The sequence below is a fragment of the Microcaecilia unicolor genome, chromosome 6 (assembly GCF_901765095.1).
Source record: "Microcaecilia unicolor chromosome 6, aMicUni1.1, whole genome shotgun sequence".
Lineage (NCBI taxonomy): Eukaryota > Metazoa > Chordata > Amphibia > Gymnophiona > Siphonopidae > Microcaecilia > Microcaecilia unicolor.
Window position 1 is genome coordinate 129,906,256 of NC_044036.1, and position 17,337 is coordinate 129,923,592.

Genomic DNA, 17,337 nt, shown 5'->3' on the forward strand with positions numbered 1-17,337 from the left:
AAGGCATATAGAGGCTTATGCACTTTATAAATTAAGCAACCACAACCAGCTCTGATTGCATACAAATGCTCCGCAGTAAATGGGTGCATGCATTATATTTTATAAAATATGCACATACACTGCAGCTCCACCCAAACTATTACCCTGAGAATATCTGCACATTCATATATATAAACATACACCATCTTGTTGGCAGGTGTACATATATGTGTGTAAATGGATGCACAATTTTATAAAAGACTGTTCACATATGTAAAACCAGCTCACGTACAGGAAAACCTTTACAAATTGAGCATTCCCCTCTCCTCACCCCCAATATGACTAAACTATCATCACCAGAAATTTCTTACTAACCTGTATGAGAGAGAGAAAAAGATCAGAGAACATATGTGCTTCAGATAAGAACACTGGATATACCAAAGGCTCATCAAACCCAGCACCCTTCTCTGACAGTGGCCAATCTAGTTCACTACAACACAGTAGATATATCTCACTGAAGAGAGCATGGACATAATTATTTCTTACCTGTATGCCAGAACAGCAAAGGTTCTGTCCTTCTGAATTAAATTCCGCACCATACTAACTTCTTGGGGGCGGAAGAGCTGTAGGGGAAGAGTCTGTCCCGGAATCAGCATCATCATAACATGTGGCAACACTGGAAAAAGCTGGCAGCTATCATCATCATGCAGTGTCCTCCCATGGAACTCCTCCATATCTGACCCCAGATACTATAGAGGAGAGGGAAAAAACATGCAATGTGTATCATGGAAAAGAATGCAACAGCCAGGTCATATTTGCAGTAAAATCTTGGACAAGCAGTTGATGAGCCAAAAAGTATCAAGCAAACAGAGAATAAAGGAGGAAATGGCAGGCCAACAAGACAATAAGGTTGTATGCTCCCTCTAAGCAGGCTAGTAAGAATATGAAAAGAACACTTACACAAGATATGATGGAGATTCCTGTGGTTTTAGAAACAAACAAGACACTCCTGATCTTTTAATAATCGGTTTATAATATTTGTATGTCTGGCTCTAACGTGGTTCCTCCTGGTACAGTATACAGAATCAGCAGTTCATTCGGACAGTGCATGTTGGGGGAGGGGGAAGCATATGGGATCACGTGGGGAAAAAAGCATCATGCAGACAATAAAGGCGTCACGGGGGGGGGGGGGCACTGCTAGTAGCATTGGTGCAAGGGGGTTTGGGGCGATTAACTGCATTGTTAAAAAAAAACAGGGGGAGAGGGCAATGACTGCATGAAATTATACACAGGTATCACAACAAAGAGCGAGAGCTGCTAGACTGCCTGAAGGGGGTGGGGGTGCAGAGGAAAGTTTGGCCCAACCACTTCTTAAGGGGCTGCAGGCTAAATAACTCTGGGAAGAGATGACACAGGTACCTACCGAATGAGACGTTGGCAGACTGGGGTCGAAATTAATGTGAGTGTGTTTTTCATTTTCTTTTCTGTCCTCATCCTCTACTTCCATTTCACTGGCCTCCTCTTCATCGCTCTCCCCTAACAAGAGCCACAGAATCATTTCAGGGCGAAAACCTTTGGCGCTTTCTAACAACCTCCCCTCCCCGCAGCGCTGTCTCCTTACCGGCGAACAGCTGTAGCTGGTTTCTTATGTTATGCTGATTGTTACCCGGCTCCCGGTCCCCGCCGTCGCCACCGGCTCCTCTCTCTCTTCCTCCTTCCTCGTCCGCCATCGCTGTTTACACGCAAAGGCTCATGGGAGCCGCACCACTGCTCTCTCTCTCGTTCATGATAGAGACATAGCGCGGAGGGTAGAGCGGCGCTGGGCGGGGCTATGGGGATGTGTGGAGATTAAAGAGAGCGGTCCTGAGCGGTGTCATAGAGACGTGGAAATGGTAGAGCGGCGGCGGCGCGCGGGGCCACTATGGGGCGGAGAAAAGAAGATCGTGAGAGGTGGAGGAGAGAAAGGAGGTTTTAATGACAGAAGGCGGCAGCAGCCAAGGTTAGATTGAGAACAGAAGTTGGCGTGACGTCACAAAATTTGAAGCTAGTTCAACCCCGCCTCCCTCGCTAAGCCGATAGCCGTCATCCCCTTACACCCAAAACAAACTGCTATTACTACTACTAATCATTTCTATAGCGCTACTAGATGTACGCAGCGCTGTACACCGGACATGAAGAGACAGTCCCTTCTTGCAGAGCTTACAATCTAATTAGGACAGAAAAACGGGGCAAATAAGGGAATTACTAAGGTGGAAATGATAAAACAGACTTTTTTTTTAATGTTTGTACCAGTGCTTTCCCACTCATGGCAGGCTCAACACGGCTTACATGGGACAATGGAGGGTTAAATGACTTGCCCAGAGTCACAAGGAGCTGCCTGTGCCTGAAGTGGGAATTGAACTCAGTTCCTCAGGAGTGGACCAAAGTCCACCACCCTAACCACTAGGCCACTCCTCCACATTGGCACTGAACAAGTGAATAGGGGTTAGGAGTAAATGGAAGTAAAATCCGGACTGGCTCAATCTGTCCTTTTTCTGGAGCCATATGGTAACCCTAAAAAGCAGCATAAAAAAGGTGGTCTTTTAGCCTAGATTTGAAGACAGCCAGAGATGGAGCTTACGTACCGGCTCAGGAAGTCTATTCCAGGCATATAGTGCAGCAAGATAAAAAGAACGGAGTCTGGAGTTAGCAGTGGAGGAGAAGCGTGCAGATAAGAGAGATTTACCCAGTGAATTGAGTTCCCGGGGAGGAGTGTAGGGAGAGATAAGAGTGGAGAGGTACTGAGGAGCTGCAGAATGAATGCACTTGCAACTCAATAAGAGGAGTTTGAACTGTATGCGGTAACGAATAGGGAGCCAATGAACTGACTTGAGGAGAGGGCTAATATGAGATAGCAACACTGGTGGAATATGTCATGCAGCAATGATCACGATTTAGAACTAATTACTACTCTAACCAATGAAACCGATACTTCCTCTGTGTACATCTGTATACTGCATAAGCCAGCATGTTTAAAAATATAAGTGAGATCAAATAAAAATGCTACCAACAATCAAGAACAACGTGGATGCAGCAGCTCATAGGTTTGTTTGCTTTGTTTAATGTGAGCAAGTGCAAAGTGATACATGTGGGAAAGAGAAACCCAAATTCTAGCTACATAATGCAAGGTTCCACATTAGGAGTCACCGACCAGGAAAGGGATCTCGGCGTCATCGTTGATGATACATTGTGCAGCGGCATCTAAGAAAGCAAATAGAATGTTAGGTATTATTAGGAAAGGAATGAAAAACAAAACTTATAATGTTATAATGCCTTTGTATCACTCCATGGTGCGACCACACCTCAAATATTGTGTGCAATTCTGGTCACCGCATCTCAAAAAAGATATAATGGAATTCGAAAAGGTACAGAGAAGGGCGATGAAAATGATAAAGGGGATGGGACGACTTCCCTATGAGGAAAGCGGCTAGGGCTCTTCAGCTTGGAGACGAGACGGCTGAGCGGAGATATGATAGAGGTCTATAAAATAATGAGTGGAGTGGAACATTTAGACGCAAATTGCTTGTTTACTCTTTCCAAAAATACTAGGACTAGGGGGAAAACAATGAAGCTACTAAGTAGTAAATGTCAAGCAAACTATGGAACTTTGTCTAAGTGCTTTGAAAATACGCCTCAATATCAACCAGCTTACCTTTATCCACATGTTTGTTCATCTCTTCAAAGAAATGTAGTAGATTGGTGAGGTGAAATTTCCCTTCACTAAATCCATGTTGACTTTGTCTGATTAATCCAGAGCTCACAGAAACGGGGTAGGGATGGGGACAAACCTTATCCCTGTGTCATTCTCTAGTCCAATCCCTTGTCTATCCAAAGCAAAATTGTTTGGTTCAGTCTTTTTATTTCTCAGCAAGATGTGTACCAGCAAAACACTGGAAACATGGATGGGTCCCACTCAGAATGAATGGTTACAAATATGAGATAGAGTTAAAATAGAAACACTGACAAAAACATCAAAAAGTCTGAGGCAATATGGAACCCTTTCATTAAAAACTATCCATTATAATTTCTAAGTGCAACCTTTATTCAAAATTGCATTATAATTTCTTAAATATAAACGTTATTTCTCAGTTTGCAATTTTAGATGGTCATACTCAAAAACATGACAATTTGTTACTATGAAAAAATCTTGATATTATTTGAAATAGAATTTTGAAGGTGATGCAATACCCATGAATCTCTGATATTGGGCAGATTTTATCAGCTGGGTTTTCTTAGTTGGTTACCTGTTAGTTATATGTTTTATTACACCAAAATATATGTTTATTTTGTGGAAAGAAGCTTCTATTTGTCCTCTTCTGAATAAGTCTTATTCAGACCCTAGTATTCCTGTTAATTATCATCCGATTTTGAATATTTGCTTCCTTTCTAAATTGGCAAATAAGGGTTGTTTTGGGGCAATTGCATGCCTTTATGAAGAAACAAACAGGAAATATTTTTTTCACTCAAAGAATAGTTAAGCTCTGGAACTCATTGCCAGAGGATGTGGTAACAGCAGTTAGCATATCTGGGTTTAATTAAGATTTGGACAAGTTCCTGGAGGAAAAGTTCATAGTCTGCTATTCAGGCAGACATGGGGAAGCCACTGCTTGCCCTGGCGTTGGTAGCATGGAATATTGCTACTGTTTGGGATTCTTTATGGAATGTTGCTACTAATTGGGTTTCGGCCAGGTACCTGTGACCTGGATTGGCCACTGTTGGAAGCAGGATACTGGGCTTTTCTGATGTTCTTATGTGTATGCAGGCTACAGTGTTAAATGCCACTATTTCACAAGTACCTAAGTGAGTTCACAGTCTCTACAACTAATATTTCCTGTTTTGTACAAGTATAAGACAAATAAAGATGTTATCTCTATGAATTTACATTTATAACTGCTGCACAAGTCTTTTCCCTGGGTGCTTTGTACACCTCAGGCGAGGAACAACAGAACAACGTTCCTCAAGCCACCAGTAGGAAGACCTCTGATGGATTACACATTGTTTAATTACCCAGATGAGATTCCAGCCTCTAGCCTCCTACATGATGATGGGTGATGGAAGGAGGGAGTCTCTCCACAGCAACCCTGTTAGTTATAAGATGCCAACACTTTTATCATATGAACATCTCTCCCAGTTCCCACATCTGGCGCTATCTGGCGTACAATGCAAACTCTCACTACTAATATAACTTTAGTTCCTGTGTTTACACCTTCTGGCTTTCCTCACAGCGTCTCCATCTCCCTCCTTGTTTAGTGCAGAAGTCACTTTGACCCTGTAGTTTTGTGAGTGGGCTGATGGAAGGATGCCAGAGTGAAGATCTGGATAACCAGAAAGAATAAAAATTCTCCAAACGTTTCAGATTCAGACTCGCTGTAGTGCTCTGATTAGACTCTGTAGAACCAGACAGCATCTGATCATTTCTCATTACTCACAGGTTCCATGTGGTTTGTTTTAGGCAAGGACAAAATTATTAAGGATGCTAAATATATCATCAGCACATTGATTATTGCTTCTGGGCAGGAAGCAGGTCTCGCAGCAGCTTCATTCTGTCACCTGTTTGAGGCAGTGCGTCTCTTAAAGTCCTATCATCCTTGTCCTCTACATCAACATCCGTCTCCTAAGGATAAAATAAGATAAAGCAGGGTAATGACAATCTTCATTTCCATGTTCAGTGATTTCTTCCTCAAATCATTTTGCCTTTTCGTTCATCTGAGAGGAATATGATAATTGCCTGAAATTACATTTGTAAGAATTTCCTATTGGCACAGGGTCTTGGTGTTAGCAGAGAGCAGAATTAGTCTGCTGGACCAAACCTTGAGCACACCTGACCATTTTCACTCAGATAACGTGTCACCCTAATGCAAACTGAGATGTTACTTTCATTCCTTGCAATTAACTGCACATTTCTGATTATTAATTCACAGCACATTTTGATTAATTAAGTCGGCTGATCCAGAGCTGATATACCAGCAGGGTACTGGCATGTGGTTTACTGGTGGATACTTGTGTACGTGTCTCAGGAAAGTAGCAAAGGGTTAATGGCAGAGGGGCTGATATAATTATCTTGGGTTAGGTTCATGTGCTAAGGCTCTGCACACAGTTTTCTATCTGAGGCTAATGTAAAAATGTTGCTCCTCATTGCAGTAAGCAAATACAGTAACATGCAAATAGGACAACCCCCCTCCCACAAAAAAAATATGCATTAACAATGGAAGAGAAACACCTGACATGTACATGTGAGTCTGCACCAATATCAACTGGAAGCCTTGCACACGGGACCTGACAATCCCCCACTGCATTGACTCCTCCATCCTCCTAACAGCCATGACTCTCCAGATCCCTCCAACCCCCCCCCCCCTCTTATTCTTTGGATCCCCTTCCCTGAAGATTTCCCCTGGTTGCCCAAGTGGTCCCTTGCACCTTCTCTCCCCCTCCCCATAAGGGTGTGCTGGGGTTCCAAGCTGTCCCCTTGATACCCTTCCAAACCCTCAGCAACCACCTGCATACCTTTCTAGTTGTGAGACAGGAGCAATACTCACTTGCTGCAGCCTCTGCACCTTTATCTTGCAAAATGGTGGAAGAGACAAGAGCGAGTAGGCATCGGTTCTGCCTCACAACTTACAGGTGTGTGGTGGGGAGGGGGGAGATGGGCAGCCTAAGGGACACAGGACATCATGGAGTCAGGGCTAGAGGTCAGGGGGCCCAGCACATGGTAATCATCATAATATTACATCTGTGCGCATATAAGACAAACCAAAAGATTATATTACAAAACTGCAATTGGACCAAACTACAAGGATACACATAAACTCTTCCAACTCGTGAATAAATTATTAGATATCACACCAGTCACAACCAACAACAAACACACACCAGGAGTAGACAATCTAGCGAAATACTTTAACGAGAAAATCGTACAATTATGACTTAAAATTCCTGTCAGCACCATTGACTACATCGAACTCCTTGACTGTCTAGATCCAGACCCTGGTGAACACCCAGCAGACAGAATCTGGAACAACTTTGAGATATTATCGGAGGACCTCATTTCCCAATCGCTCAAAACATTTGCCAAATCTCATTGCAAACTAGACATATGCCCAAACAATCTTATGGCATATGCTCCTCAACAATTTATTACAGACCTAATGAACCACATAAACTACATGTTACAAAATGGACTTTTCCCGAAGGAGAAAGGAAACATTCTACTCACCCTATACCCAAGGATGCAAAGAAAGGTGCTAGTGAATTAACCAATTACAGGCCAGTAGCATCCATTCCCTTAATAACCAAACTAACGGAAGGGATGGTGACCAAACAACTCAAAAACTATTGAAACAAATTCTCAATATTACACGACTCCCAATTTGGATTTCGGACTAACCACAGCACTGAAACAGTACTAGTTACTCTTATGAATAAATTCAGACAAATGATTACAACTGGCAAGAATATACTACTTCAACAATTTGATATGTCCAGCGCCTTCGACATGGTTGATCATGGAATACTAACACATATCCTCGAGTACTTCGGAGTTGGAGGCAATGTCCTCAATTGGTTCAATGGATTCCTAACCACATAATCTTATCAAGTGACATCTAACTCGACTACATCAGCCACATGGACACCTAAATGCGGAGTTCCACAGGGATCCCCCCTTTCACCGACCTTATTCAACTTAATGATGATACCCTTGGCCAAACTACTATCAAACCAAAACCTCAACCCATACATATACGCAGATGATGTAACGATTTACATCCCATTTAAACAAGATTTAAAGGAAATCTCCAATGACATCAACCAAAGTCTACATATCATGCATTAATGGGCAGATGCATTTCAGTTGAAACTCAATGCAGAAAAAACCCAATGCCTAATACTTACCTCACAACATAACACAAACAAATTCACCACCATTAACACACCAACATTAAGTCTCCCAATTTCGGACACCCTAAAAGTTCTTGGAGTCACCATTGATCAACACCTGACACTGGAGAGCCACGCAAAAAATACAACCAAGAAGATGTTCCACTCAATGTGGAAATTAAAATGAGTTAGACCGTTCTTCCCTAGAGCTGTCTTCCGTAATTTGGTACAATCATTGGTACTCAGTCATTTAGACTACTGCAATGCAATCTATGCTGGCTGCAAAGAACAAGTTATCAAGAAACTTCAGACAGCCCAGAACACGGCAGCCAGACTAATATTCTGTAAAACAAAATATGAAAGTGCTAAACCCCTACGAGGAAAGCTACATTGGCTCCCTCTCAAAGAACACATCATGTTCAAAATATGCACCCTAGTTCACAAAATCATTCACGGAGACGCTCCAGCATACATGTCAGACCTGGTAAACTTACCACCCAGGAATGCTAAAAAATCATCCCGCACATTCCTTGATCTTCATTATCCCAACTACAAAGGTCTAAAATACAAACTAATGCACACGTCAACCTTTTCCTACTTGAGTACACAATTCTGGAATGCGCTACCGCGCAACTTAAGAACAATCTATGAATTAACCAACTTCTGCAAACTACTGAAGACCCATCTCTTCAATAAGGCATACCACATAGACCAACAAATGTGAATCCTTCAATAAGGCATACCACACAGACCAACAATTGTGAATCCTCTATATAGATCCAGAATTGTCTTATATTATTTGCTTGTTATTCTAATTCCATGCTTTTTCATTACCATGTTACCAAGATCCTTCTGTAATTACTAAAAGCTATTTCTTATATACCTCCGTTATTCATAATTGTAAGCCACATTGAGCCTGCAAAGAGGTGGGAAAATGTGGGATACAAATGCAATAAATAAAAGAACCTTCATATAGAGAGAAGGCATTAGGCATCAGCCTCATAGTTTAACTCTGCCTCTCACTATAATGATTGGTCTGATGGATATCTACAAATATATCAGTTCAAGCTCCTGTCATAGTAATTATCCACAATGTATATTCATAGAAATCAAACGAGGATAAATCAACACTTCATATTATTTGGACCAGGCATGTCATGCGCAGAAAATGGGTGTGGAACTAGCACATTATAATGAGGGGGGTATTTGTATGTATATATGTGTGTGTGTATGTGGCCTGTGTTGTTAAGAATGAACCACAAACCCCCTGATTCTATACATTGTGTACACAATTGTATGCTTAGTGTGGAAAATTGCAGACACAGATTATAGAATAATGTCAGTTACTTGTGTAACTTAATTTAATAATTAGCTGCTAATTGGCATTAACAACCAATAATTGGCTTGAATTGATGTTAGTTGGCACTAATTTGCAGTTACATGTATTAATTGACCTTAGTTGGGATTGTACAAATTGTGCTCACAAAATCCACAGCATGTGGACCTGGGAGGGGCATAGATGGGTCAGGGATGTGGACTGGGAGGGGCACAAATGGGTCATGGGCATGGACCTGAGAGGGGCATGGGCAGTTGAGGGATGTGGACCGGGGGGGGGGGGCATGGACGGGTCAGGGATGTGGCTCTGGGAAGGGCACAGATGGGTCATGGGCATGAACCTGGGATGGGCATGGGCAGTTGAGGGATGTGGGCCTAGGGGGGACATGGACAGGACAGTGATGTGGATCTGGGAAGGGCACAGATGGGTCATGGGCATGGACCTGGGATGGGCATGGGCAGTTGAGGGATGTGGACCTGGGAGGGGCATAGATGGGTCAGGGGGGTGGACGGTTAAGGGATGTGGATCTGGGAAGGGCACAGATGGGTCATGGGCATGGACCTGGGAGGGGCACGGGCAGTTGAGGGATGTGGACCTGGGGGGGGGGCATGGACGGTTCAGGGATGTGGATCTGGTAAGGGCACAGATGGGTCATGGGCATGGACCTGGGAAAGGCATGGGCAGTTGAGGGATGTGGACCTGGGGGGGGGGGCATTGACGGGTCAGGGATGTGCCTAGCAACAGTAGTTAGGCACAGTCATTATACAACCATTGAACTGGCAGAAGTGCATCTGAAGTTAGGTGCATAACTGCTGACTTACACTCATATTCTAAAAAATAAATTATACATGTAATTGCTGATATAGAATTCACGCTTAGCACCGATCATCCTGGTTCTAACGTTAGGTGTCCTCCAGAGAATTTCTCCCTCGGTGCTGTGAGCAATGTGATTCATTCCAGTGTATTAATGTACCTTATCCTTTTGCCTTGTCTCTGAAAATACAGCTCCTCAGATAGACCAGAAGCTCCAATTTCCACGGAAACTCCTCTTCTGACAGAGGGCATTTGACTGGCTAGCTAGACGACTGTGGGGAGCATGAATGGCTAATGAATATGTAAGAAGCAGCCAACCATCTGTTCTTCAAACTGCCTCACTATACAAGTCTCAAACAATGAGAAGCTTCCCAGCCAGGGCTCACTTTTCTTATGGAACATTGCCAAGTCCAACATTTCTATGCTTGCTCCCCATTTTGATGAGATATTTACAGAACTCTGTTCCATGCTTTTAAATGAATTGATATGCCAAGCAAGCTCTAATCTATTATCAGATGCCAGTGTTAACACATTAGTGTGCACATAGGGAATGCAAACACTTTGATTCATTAAACCTCATTAAATAGCACCAGGCTGACAACCAAGGGAGCCCAGTTCAAATCCTGCTGCTGCTCCTGGTGATCTTGGGCAAGTCACTTAACCCTCCATTGCCCAACTTAGAAAAATGTGTCAGTTAAATCCCCAAAAGTAAAATAAATAAATAAATAAAGTAATATAAAACCAGTAAACCCAGTCACATTTTTATAGGGGGGAAGTTGTTGATGTTACTTTGTCAATGGTTAAAGTACAGTTCACATTGCTCTTTAACCTATACCCTAGGTCTGGGAAAGCTCCTCTTCTTTCACTGGTTTTCTTCCACTCCACTGAGAATTCCTCTACTCTCTCCATCTCTGTCCTTGAAGCTGGTCACAGGCACAGCTGCTGCTTCCCTTGAACCTGGGACCTGCTGGATCCGGCTCCTGGTAGATGGCTTGGAGTTTCCTTAATGTGCTATTGTTATCTTGCTAATGCTATTGGCTGTGTGAATTTTAAAGGGCAAATAATTCTATTAATCATATCTAAAAATTGTTCCTCAGTCTTTTGTTGTGGAATATAATCTTCTCAATCTTACAAACGGACTGACTGCTAAACTCTCTTGCAAGACTCTATTAGGAAAGCTTTGAAAATGCAACAGTTTGGGTTTATGATATATTGATGAAATTTCAAATTATCATCCCTTAGATTAAGCCAATGGTGACATTCCTCCAGTTTTTCTACCCCTCCTTTCCAGATAAACAAATATATGACTAATATAATACTTTCCTGAACATTTTCTTGAAAAGGATTTTGCTATTTTAAAAAACCTCCTCTCAAATTCTGCTACATTTAGGTTAGCCAGATGATGAGCTGTAATGGCTTCCGTAGCTGTGCCCTTGATCTATTTGCAAAAAAACACCATCAAGGCAAAAGTAATTTTCCCTCAAAGCTATCTCTGCTAATTGCACACTGAATTCAGTAGGAACTCTCAATGTATCTTTCCTTAAAAGGAATCTTTTCTAAGGTATCTCTATTGAGTTATCATGGGGAATATCAAAATATAAACGGCGAGTGACCGTACTCACTCGCAAATGCGCAGTAGAGACTTCCCTGTCTGTCCCGCCCCCGCATCAATACGTGATAAACGGCGAGTGACCGTACTCACTCGCAAATGCGCAGTAGAGACTTCCCTGTCTGCCCGCCCCCGCGTCAATACGTGATGACGAGAGGGGCGGGACAGAGAGGGAAACTGCACCGCCGAAGTTGCTACCCCTCCCCCCCCACTCGGAGTCGTCACCGCCATCCCTCCACCCAGCCCGGGCCCTCTCTTCCCTTCTGAACTTACACATCCATTCACCAAACGCAGCAACGCACATCAGCTGAGCTGCCCCTTCCTTCTCTGCCTGTGTCCCGCCCTCGCTGACGTTACGTCACAGGAGGGCGGGGCCACAGGCAGAGAAGGAAGAGCCCACGGCAGCTCAGCTGATGTGCCTTGCTGTGTTTGGCAAATGGATATGTAAGTTCAGAAGCGAAGAGAGGGCCCGGGCCGGGTGGAGGGGCGGCGGCGGCGGTGACTCCGAGGGAGGGGGAGCGGTGGCGACCTCGCGGGGGGGGAGGAAAACTCCAATACCAGCCCATTTTTTTTTTATTTATAGAAGTCTTTATTAGCAATACCAGCCCATTTTTACGGGCTCAAAGGCTAGTTAATATATAGAGGGGCATAATTGAACGAAAACGCCTATCTCCATGGGCGTTTATCTCCGAGAACGGGTCAGTGAAGGGGCGGACCGAACCGTATTTTCGAAAAAAATAGACGCCCATGTTTTATTCAACAATGTGTGAGCTGGGCGTTTTTGTTTTTCAGCGATAATAGAAAATGAAAGCGCCCAGCTCAAAAACGAATAAATCCAAGACATTTATTCGTGGGAGGGGCCAGGATTCGTAGTGCACTGGTCCCCCTCACATGCCAGGACATCAACCGGGCACCCTAGGGGGCACTTTTACAAAAACAAAAAAAAAGGTCAAAGAGCTCCCAGGTGCATAGCACCCTTCCCTTGTGTGTTGAGCCCCCCAAATCCCCCTCAAAACCCACTGCCCACAAGTCTACACCATTACTATAGCCCTAAGGGGTGAAGGGGGGCACCTACATGTGGGTACAGTGGGTTTGGGGGGGTTGGACGACTAATAAGCATTAAGCAGCACAATTGTAACAGGTAGGGGGGGATGGGCCTGGGTCCACCTGCCTGAAGTCCACTGCACCCCCTAACAACTCCTCCAGTGACCTGCATACTGCTGCCAGGGAGCTGGGTATGACATTTGAGGGTGAAAATAAAAATGTGTGAAACATCATTTTTTTGTGGTGCGAGGGGGTTAGGTACCACTGGGGGAGTCAGGGGAGGTCATCCCCGATTCCCTCCAGTGGTCATCTGGTCATTTAGGGCACTTTTTGGGGCCTTATTCGTGAAAAAACAGGGTCCAGGAAAAGTGTCCTAAATTCTAGCTAAAAACGCATACTTTCTTCCCATTATCGCTGAAATGCGCCCATCTTTGTTCGGCAGATAACTACGCCCCAGTTCCGCCTTCGCCACACCTCTGACACGCCCCCATAAACTTTGTCCGCATCCGCGACGGAGTGCAGTTGAAAACGCCCAAAAATCGGCTTTCGATTATACCGCTTTATTCGTTTTTGTGAGATAAACGTCCATCTCCCGATTTAGGTCGGAACTTGGGCGTTTTTCTCGTTCGATTATAAGCTGGATAATGACTCAATGTCGAAAGTCTCCAGTAAAACATCATCTTCAACCAAGAAGATATTTTCTAATAACTGAATAATAGGAAAAAAATGAGAAACATATGACACAATGATGGAACAAAAACCCTCTCCCTCAAAAAGAAATCTGAAGAATTAAGTATAAGTTTAAGAGAGATGAGGTAAATTACAAAAACGGTTCCCTAGAGTAGATCTAGAATGGATAGAATTGAAATGATCAAAACAAAAGGACACATTTAGAAGAGAAAGTACTGATGATTTGCAAAGCGAAAGCAGACATGAAGCAGAAAAAAAATCAGAAAAAGGACTCAGGATCAGATGCTCAGAATATCAGCCAGAACACCAAAAAAAAAAAAAAAAAAAAAAACGCACAATGCTCAACACTAACAACATGCAAATTATATGCATTGCTGCTAGTGTTCAGCACCGGAAGTTAAAGGGGGGAGGAACATGCCTGGTGTGGGAGGCACAGCTCTTGTACATAAGCCAAGTCAAGAGGTTGTGGAGACCCTGGGCAGAAAGTTGTGAAAAATTGCAAGAGGACCTTATGAGACTGGGCATCCAAATGGCAGATTACTTTTAATGTAAGCAAGTGCAAAATGATGCATTGGGGAAAGAGGACCCCAAACCATAATTACATGATGCAAGGTTCCACATTAGAAGTCACCGCCCAGGAAAAGGATCTATGTGTCATCGTTGAAACCCTCTGCTCAATGTGCAGCGGCAGCTAAGAAAGCAAATAGAATGTTAGGCATTATTAGGAAAGAAATGGAAGACAAAAAAATAATGCCTTTGTATCGCTCCACCTCGAATATTGTGTGCAATTCTGGTCACCGCATCTCAAAAAAGATATAGTGGAATTAGAAAAGGTACAGGGAAGGGCGACGAAAATAATAAAGGGGATGGGACGACTTCCCTATGAGGAAAGGCTAAAGCGGCTAGGGCTCTTCAGCTTGGAGAAAAGATGGCTGAGGGGACATATGAGAGAGGCATATAAAATACTGAGTGGAGTGGAACAGGTAGATGTGAATCACTTGTTTACTCTTTCCAAAAACACTAGGACGCAAAGAAGCTACTAAGTAGTACATTTAAAATGAATCGGAAAAAATATTTTGTCACTCAATGAGTAATTAAACTCTGGAATTCATTGCCAGAGAATGTGGTAAAAGCAGTTAGCTTAGCAGGGTTTTAAAAAGGTTTGGCTAATTTCCTAAAGAAAAGTCCATAAGCCATTATTAGGATGGACTTGGGGAAAATCCACTGCTTTTTTCTAGGATAAGCAGCATAAAATCTGTTTTACTGTTTTGGGATCATACCAGGTACTTGTGACATGGATTGGCCACTGTTGGAAACAGGATATTGGGCTTGATGGACCTTCAGTCTGTCCCAGTATGGCAATGCTTATGCTCTTAAGTAGTGGGGATGGATGAGGAGAACTGAAGAAACTGTTCTGTAGGTCAGCTGGACAAGCATAGCTGATGTTAATAAGCAAAGCACAAAAACCTCCTGCATCAGGAACCGATTAGCAAAAGTCAGCTGCCCCATCCCAAGGGACTCTGCTCTGCACACTCATCTGCTCGGAGCTGTTGGTAGGTTTTAGTCATTAGGGCAGGAGGTTTTGTTCGCCATTTTTCTGAGCATTGGAGAGAATCGCTAATGACCTCATTTACATCACATTTTGATACTAACAAGCTCGTTTGTATGGAATCTTCCATTGCTGCTTCTGTGAACAGTAAAAACAGCACCGAAACCTTTTGTGCATAAAGGGGGTCTTTTATAAAGGTGTGCTAGCGTTTTTAGCACACACTAAAAGCTAGAGACACCCATAGGAATATATGGGCATCCCTAGCGTTTAGAACACACATATTTAATTCATGCAGTAAAAATGTTGTAAAAGGACTCCTAAGCGCACAATTACATGCGCACTCAAAACCCGTCTAAATTAAACATTGTAAGCCCGGTTAGCTTTGAGCATTGGGGCCTCAAAGTGATAATGGGGAGTGGTTTAACCCTGCAGCTCCACTATTCTCTTCTTCACGTTGAAAAACCTAAAATAAAAAGGAAGAAGGAAGCAATTGACCTACCTGAGGTAATACCAAAAGCCAAGCAAAAGAGCAGAGAAACATTAATTGGAAACTGTTCCACTTCTCTGTACTACAGAGACAGAAATTATCTTAAGTGCCTGCACTAGAGTGTTCCTGATGAAAGTCACTTTCAGGACATTTCTGCTGCATCTTGGCCTCTTTTTTTGTCTAGGATCAACATGCAAAGTGTGAGCTCTGCTGAGGATGGTCTCCCCTGATGTCTGGGTGACACCAAGAACATGCATGGCACGGAGAGAAGAGGAATTTAATGCCCTGTCACCCTGTCCCAGTGGGGACACCCAACTGGAAGAAGAATTAAACTTCCCATATAAAATAAAATAAACGGACACTGTTTCAACAGTGGTATTGAGCAATTTATTGTGGTGCTCTGCTCTCCCATGTTCCATCTAGGGGAAAATTCGTACTGACTAGAAGAGCTATGTAAGGGTTAAGTTTCATCTGAAAATGTGCTGACTGATCTTAACTCAGTCAGCAATCTGGCTGCTGCAGACATTCTCTGCCTAGCTCAGCTCATTTCCCTAAAAAACGATTTAGTGCTGACACGGCCAGGGGTGGAAAACTGTTAAAATCTTAGATATTCTCCTAGTGGAAATAAGACACCCTGGAGAAGTGCTGCTGCAATCAGCCCCTGGGCCACATGCACTTTTCTCTTTTCACTCCCATTCCCATCCTGACCAATGCCCTCTTTCTGCCCCAAATCCTTTCCCAAGCAGAACCAGCACTGTGTTAGCTCTCATAGTAATGGAGAAAACAGGGAGGGGGGGGGGGTTGTTTCTATTCCTACTATCCCACACATGAGAGGAGAAGCGGGGGGGGGGGGCGGACAGAGCACTGTCACATGCAGAGAAAAAGGATTAGGCACAGTGTGAGGGAGTCTATAGGACGCTGCTCTTCCCTTTAAGGATACTTCCTCACAGTGTCAGAGCCACCTTAAAACCCATACTCCTGCCATGGGGGAAGTGACACAGGAGGAGTGGAGCCAAGACAGCAAGGTCCAGGAAGTATAAAAGCCCAGGGCACATCCAAGTTAAGGAGGCCCAGAGGGGAGCAGCAACACCCAACTTCACCTGCCTCCTCCACCTATGTGTGAACTGCAACTGCTACAGTTAGGACAAATTCAACTTGGAACCTTGCAACTTTGGATTTTGAAACAAGTAATTGCTACGGACAATATTGGTAACTCTGGGGAACCAGGCCAGAGACAAGTAAAAAGTGTACTGCTGTGCTGAGAGACAATAATGTTCACTGTGGCCCTATAGGAGAACAATTTTGTGTTTATTTTCTCTCCCCTACCTGTCAATGGAACAAGATTCCTATGATACTTACAATAAACTGTGTTTTCCTTTAACCTGCACCTATTATGTGACTCTAGTTTGTCCTGGCTCCAGGCCCGCCCTCGCTCATTTTACCACACACAGAAACAATCTTACATAGACGCAACAAATACACGTCTCAGAGAGTTTGCAATGCATAAAGGGTTTGGCGATGGCCTGTTTCCAAAATATGTATAAAGTCAATACATTCACACATGATTGATTTTCACCTGCTATATAAGACATTTAAGATAGGATTAGCTTGTTTATTGAGACCTAGTGGTTGTGTTACTGGTCTTTGCAGGACAGTAGCTAGCAAGTTCTTAGACAGTGCTTCAGTCTTCTAACTTCTCTACGCTTTCAGGCTTCTTAGCCTGCCCTTTCCTAACTTATACTTGTTCCCTAATCTGGTCACCGTTAAATATATATATAAAGACCAGAACACACAAGAGAGGCAGGGTTTTTCTTCTTTTTATTTAGTTAAAATTAGGAGAGTAGATGCAGTGTCCAAGGAGGGAGATACCCGTGAGAGAGCCTGACGTCACTGTAAGTCAAGGACTGCAGAGCCGG

The 17,337-nt window shown here is 43.5% G+C and overlaps 1 protein-coding gene across 2 annotated transcripts in view; it reads right to left on the reverse strand.

Moving 5' to 3' along the window:
* The window catches only part of CRBN (cereblon), a 45,645-nt gene extending 43,846 nt beyond the window's left edge, over positions 1-1,799 (reverse strand). For both annotated transcript variants that reach the window (XR_003942440.1, XM_030205819.1), the window contains exons 1-3: positions 1,601-1,799; positions 1,403-1,515; positions 526-728 (exon numbers count right to left, since the gene is read on the reverse strand). Coding sequence is in view for 1 of the 2 variants with exons in the window: in XM_030205819.1 (XP_030061679.1) it covers positions 526-728; positions 1,403-1,515; positions 1,601-1,709 (425 nt within the window). In the remaining variant the exon portion in view is untranslated. The remainder of the gene's footprint in view (positions 1-525; positions 729-1,402; positions 1,516-1,600) is intronic.
* Positions 1,800-17,337: the final 15,538 nt, after the last annotated feature.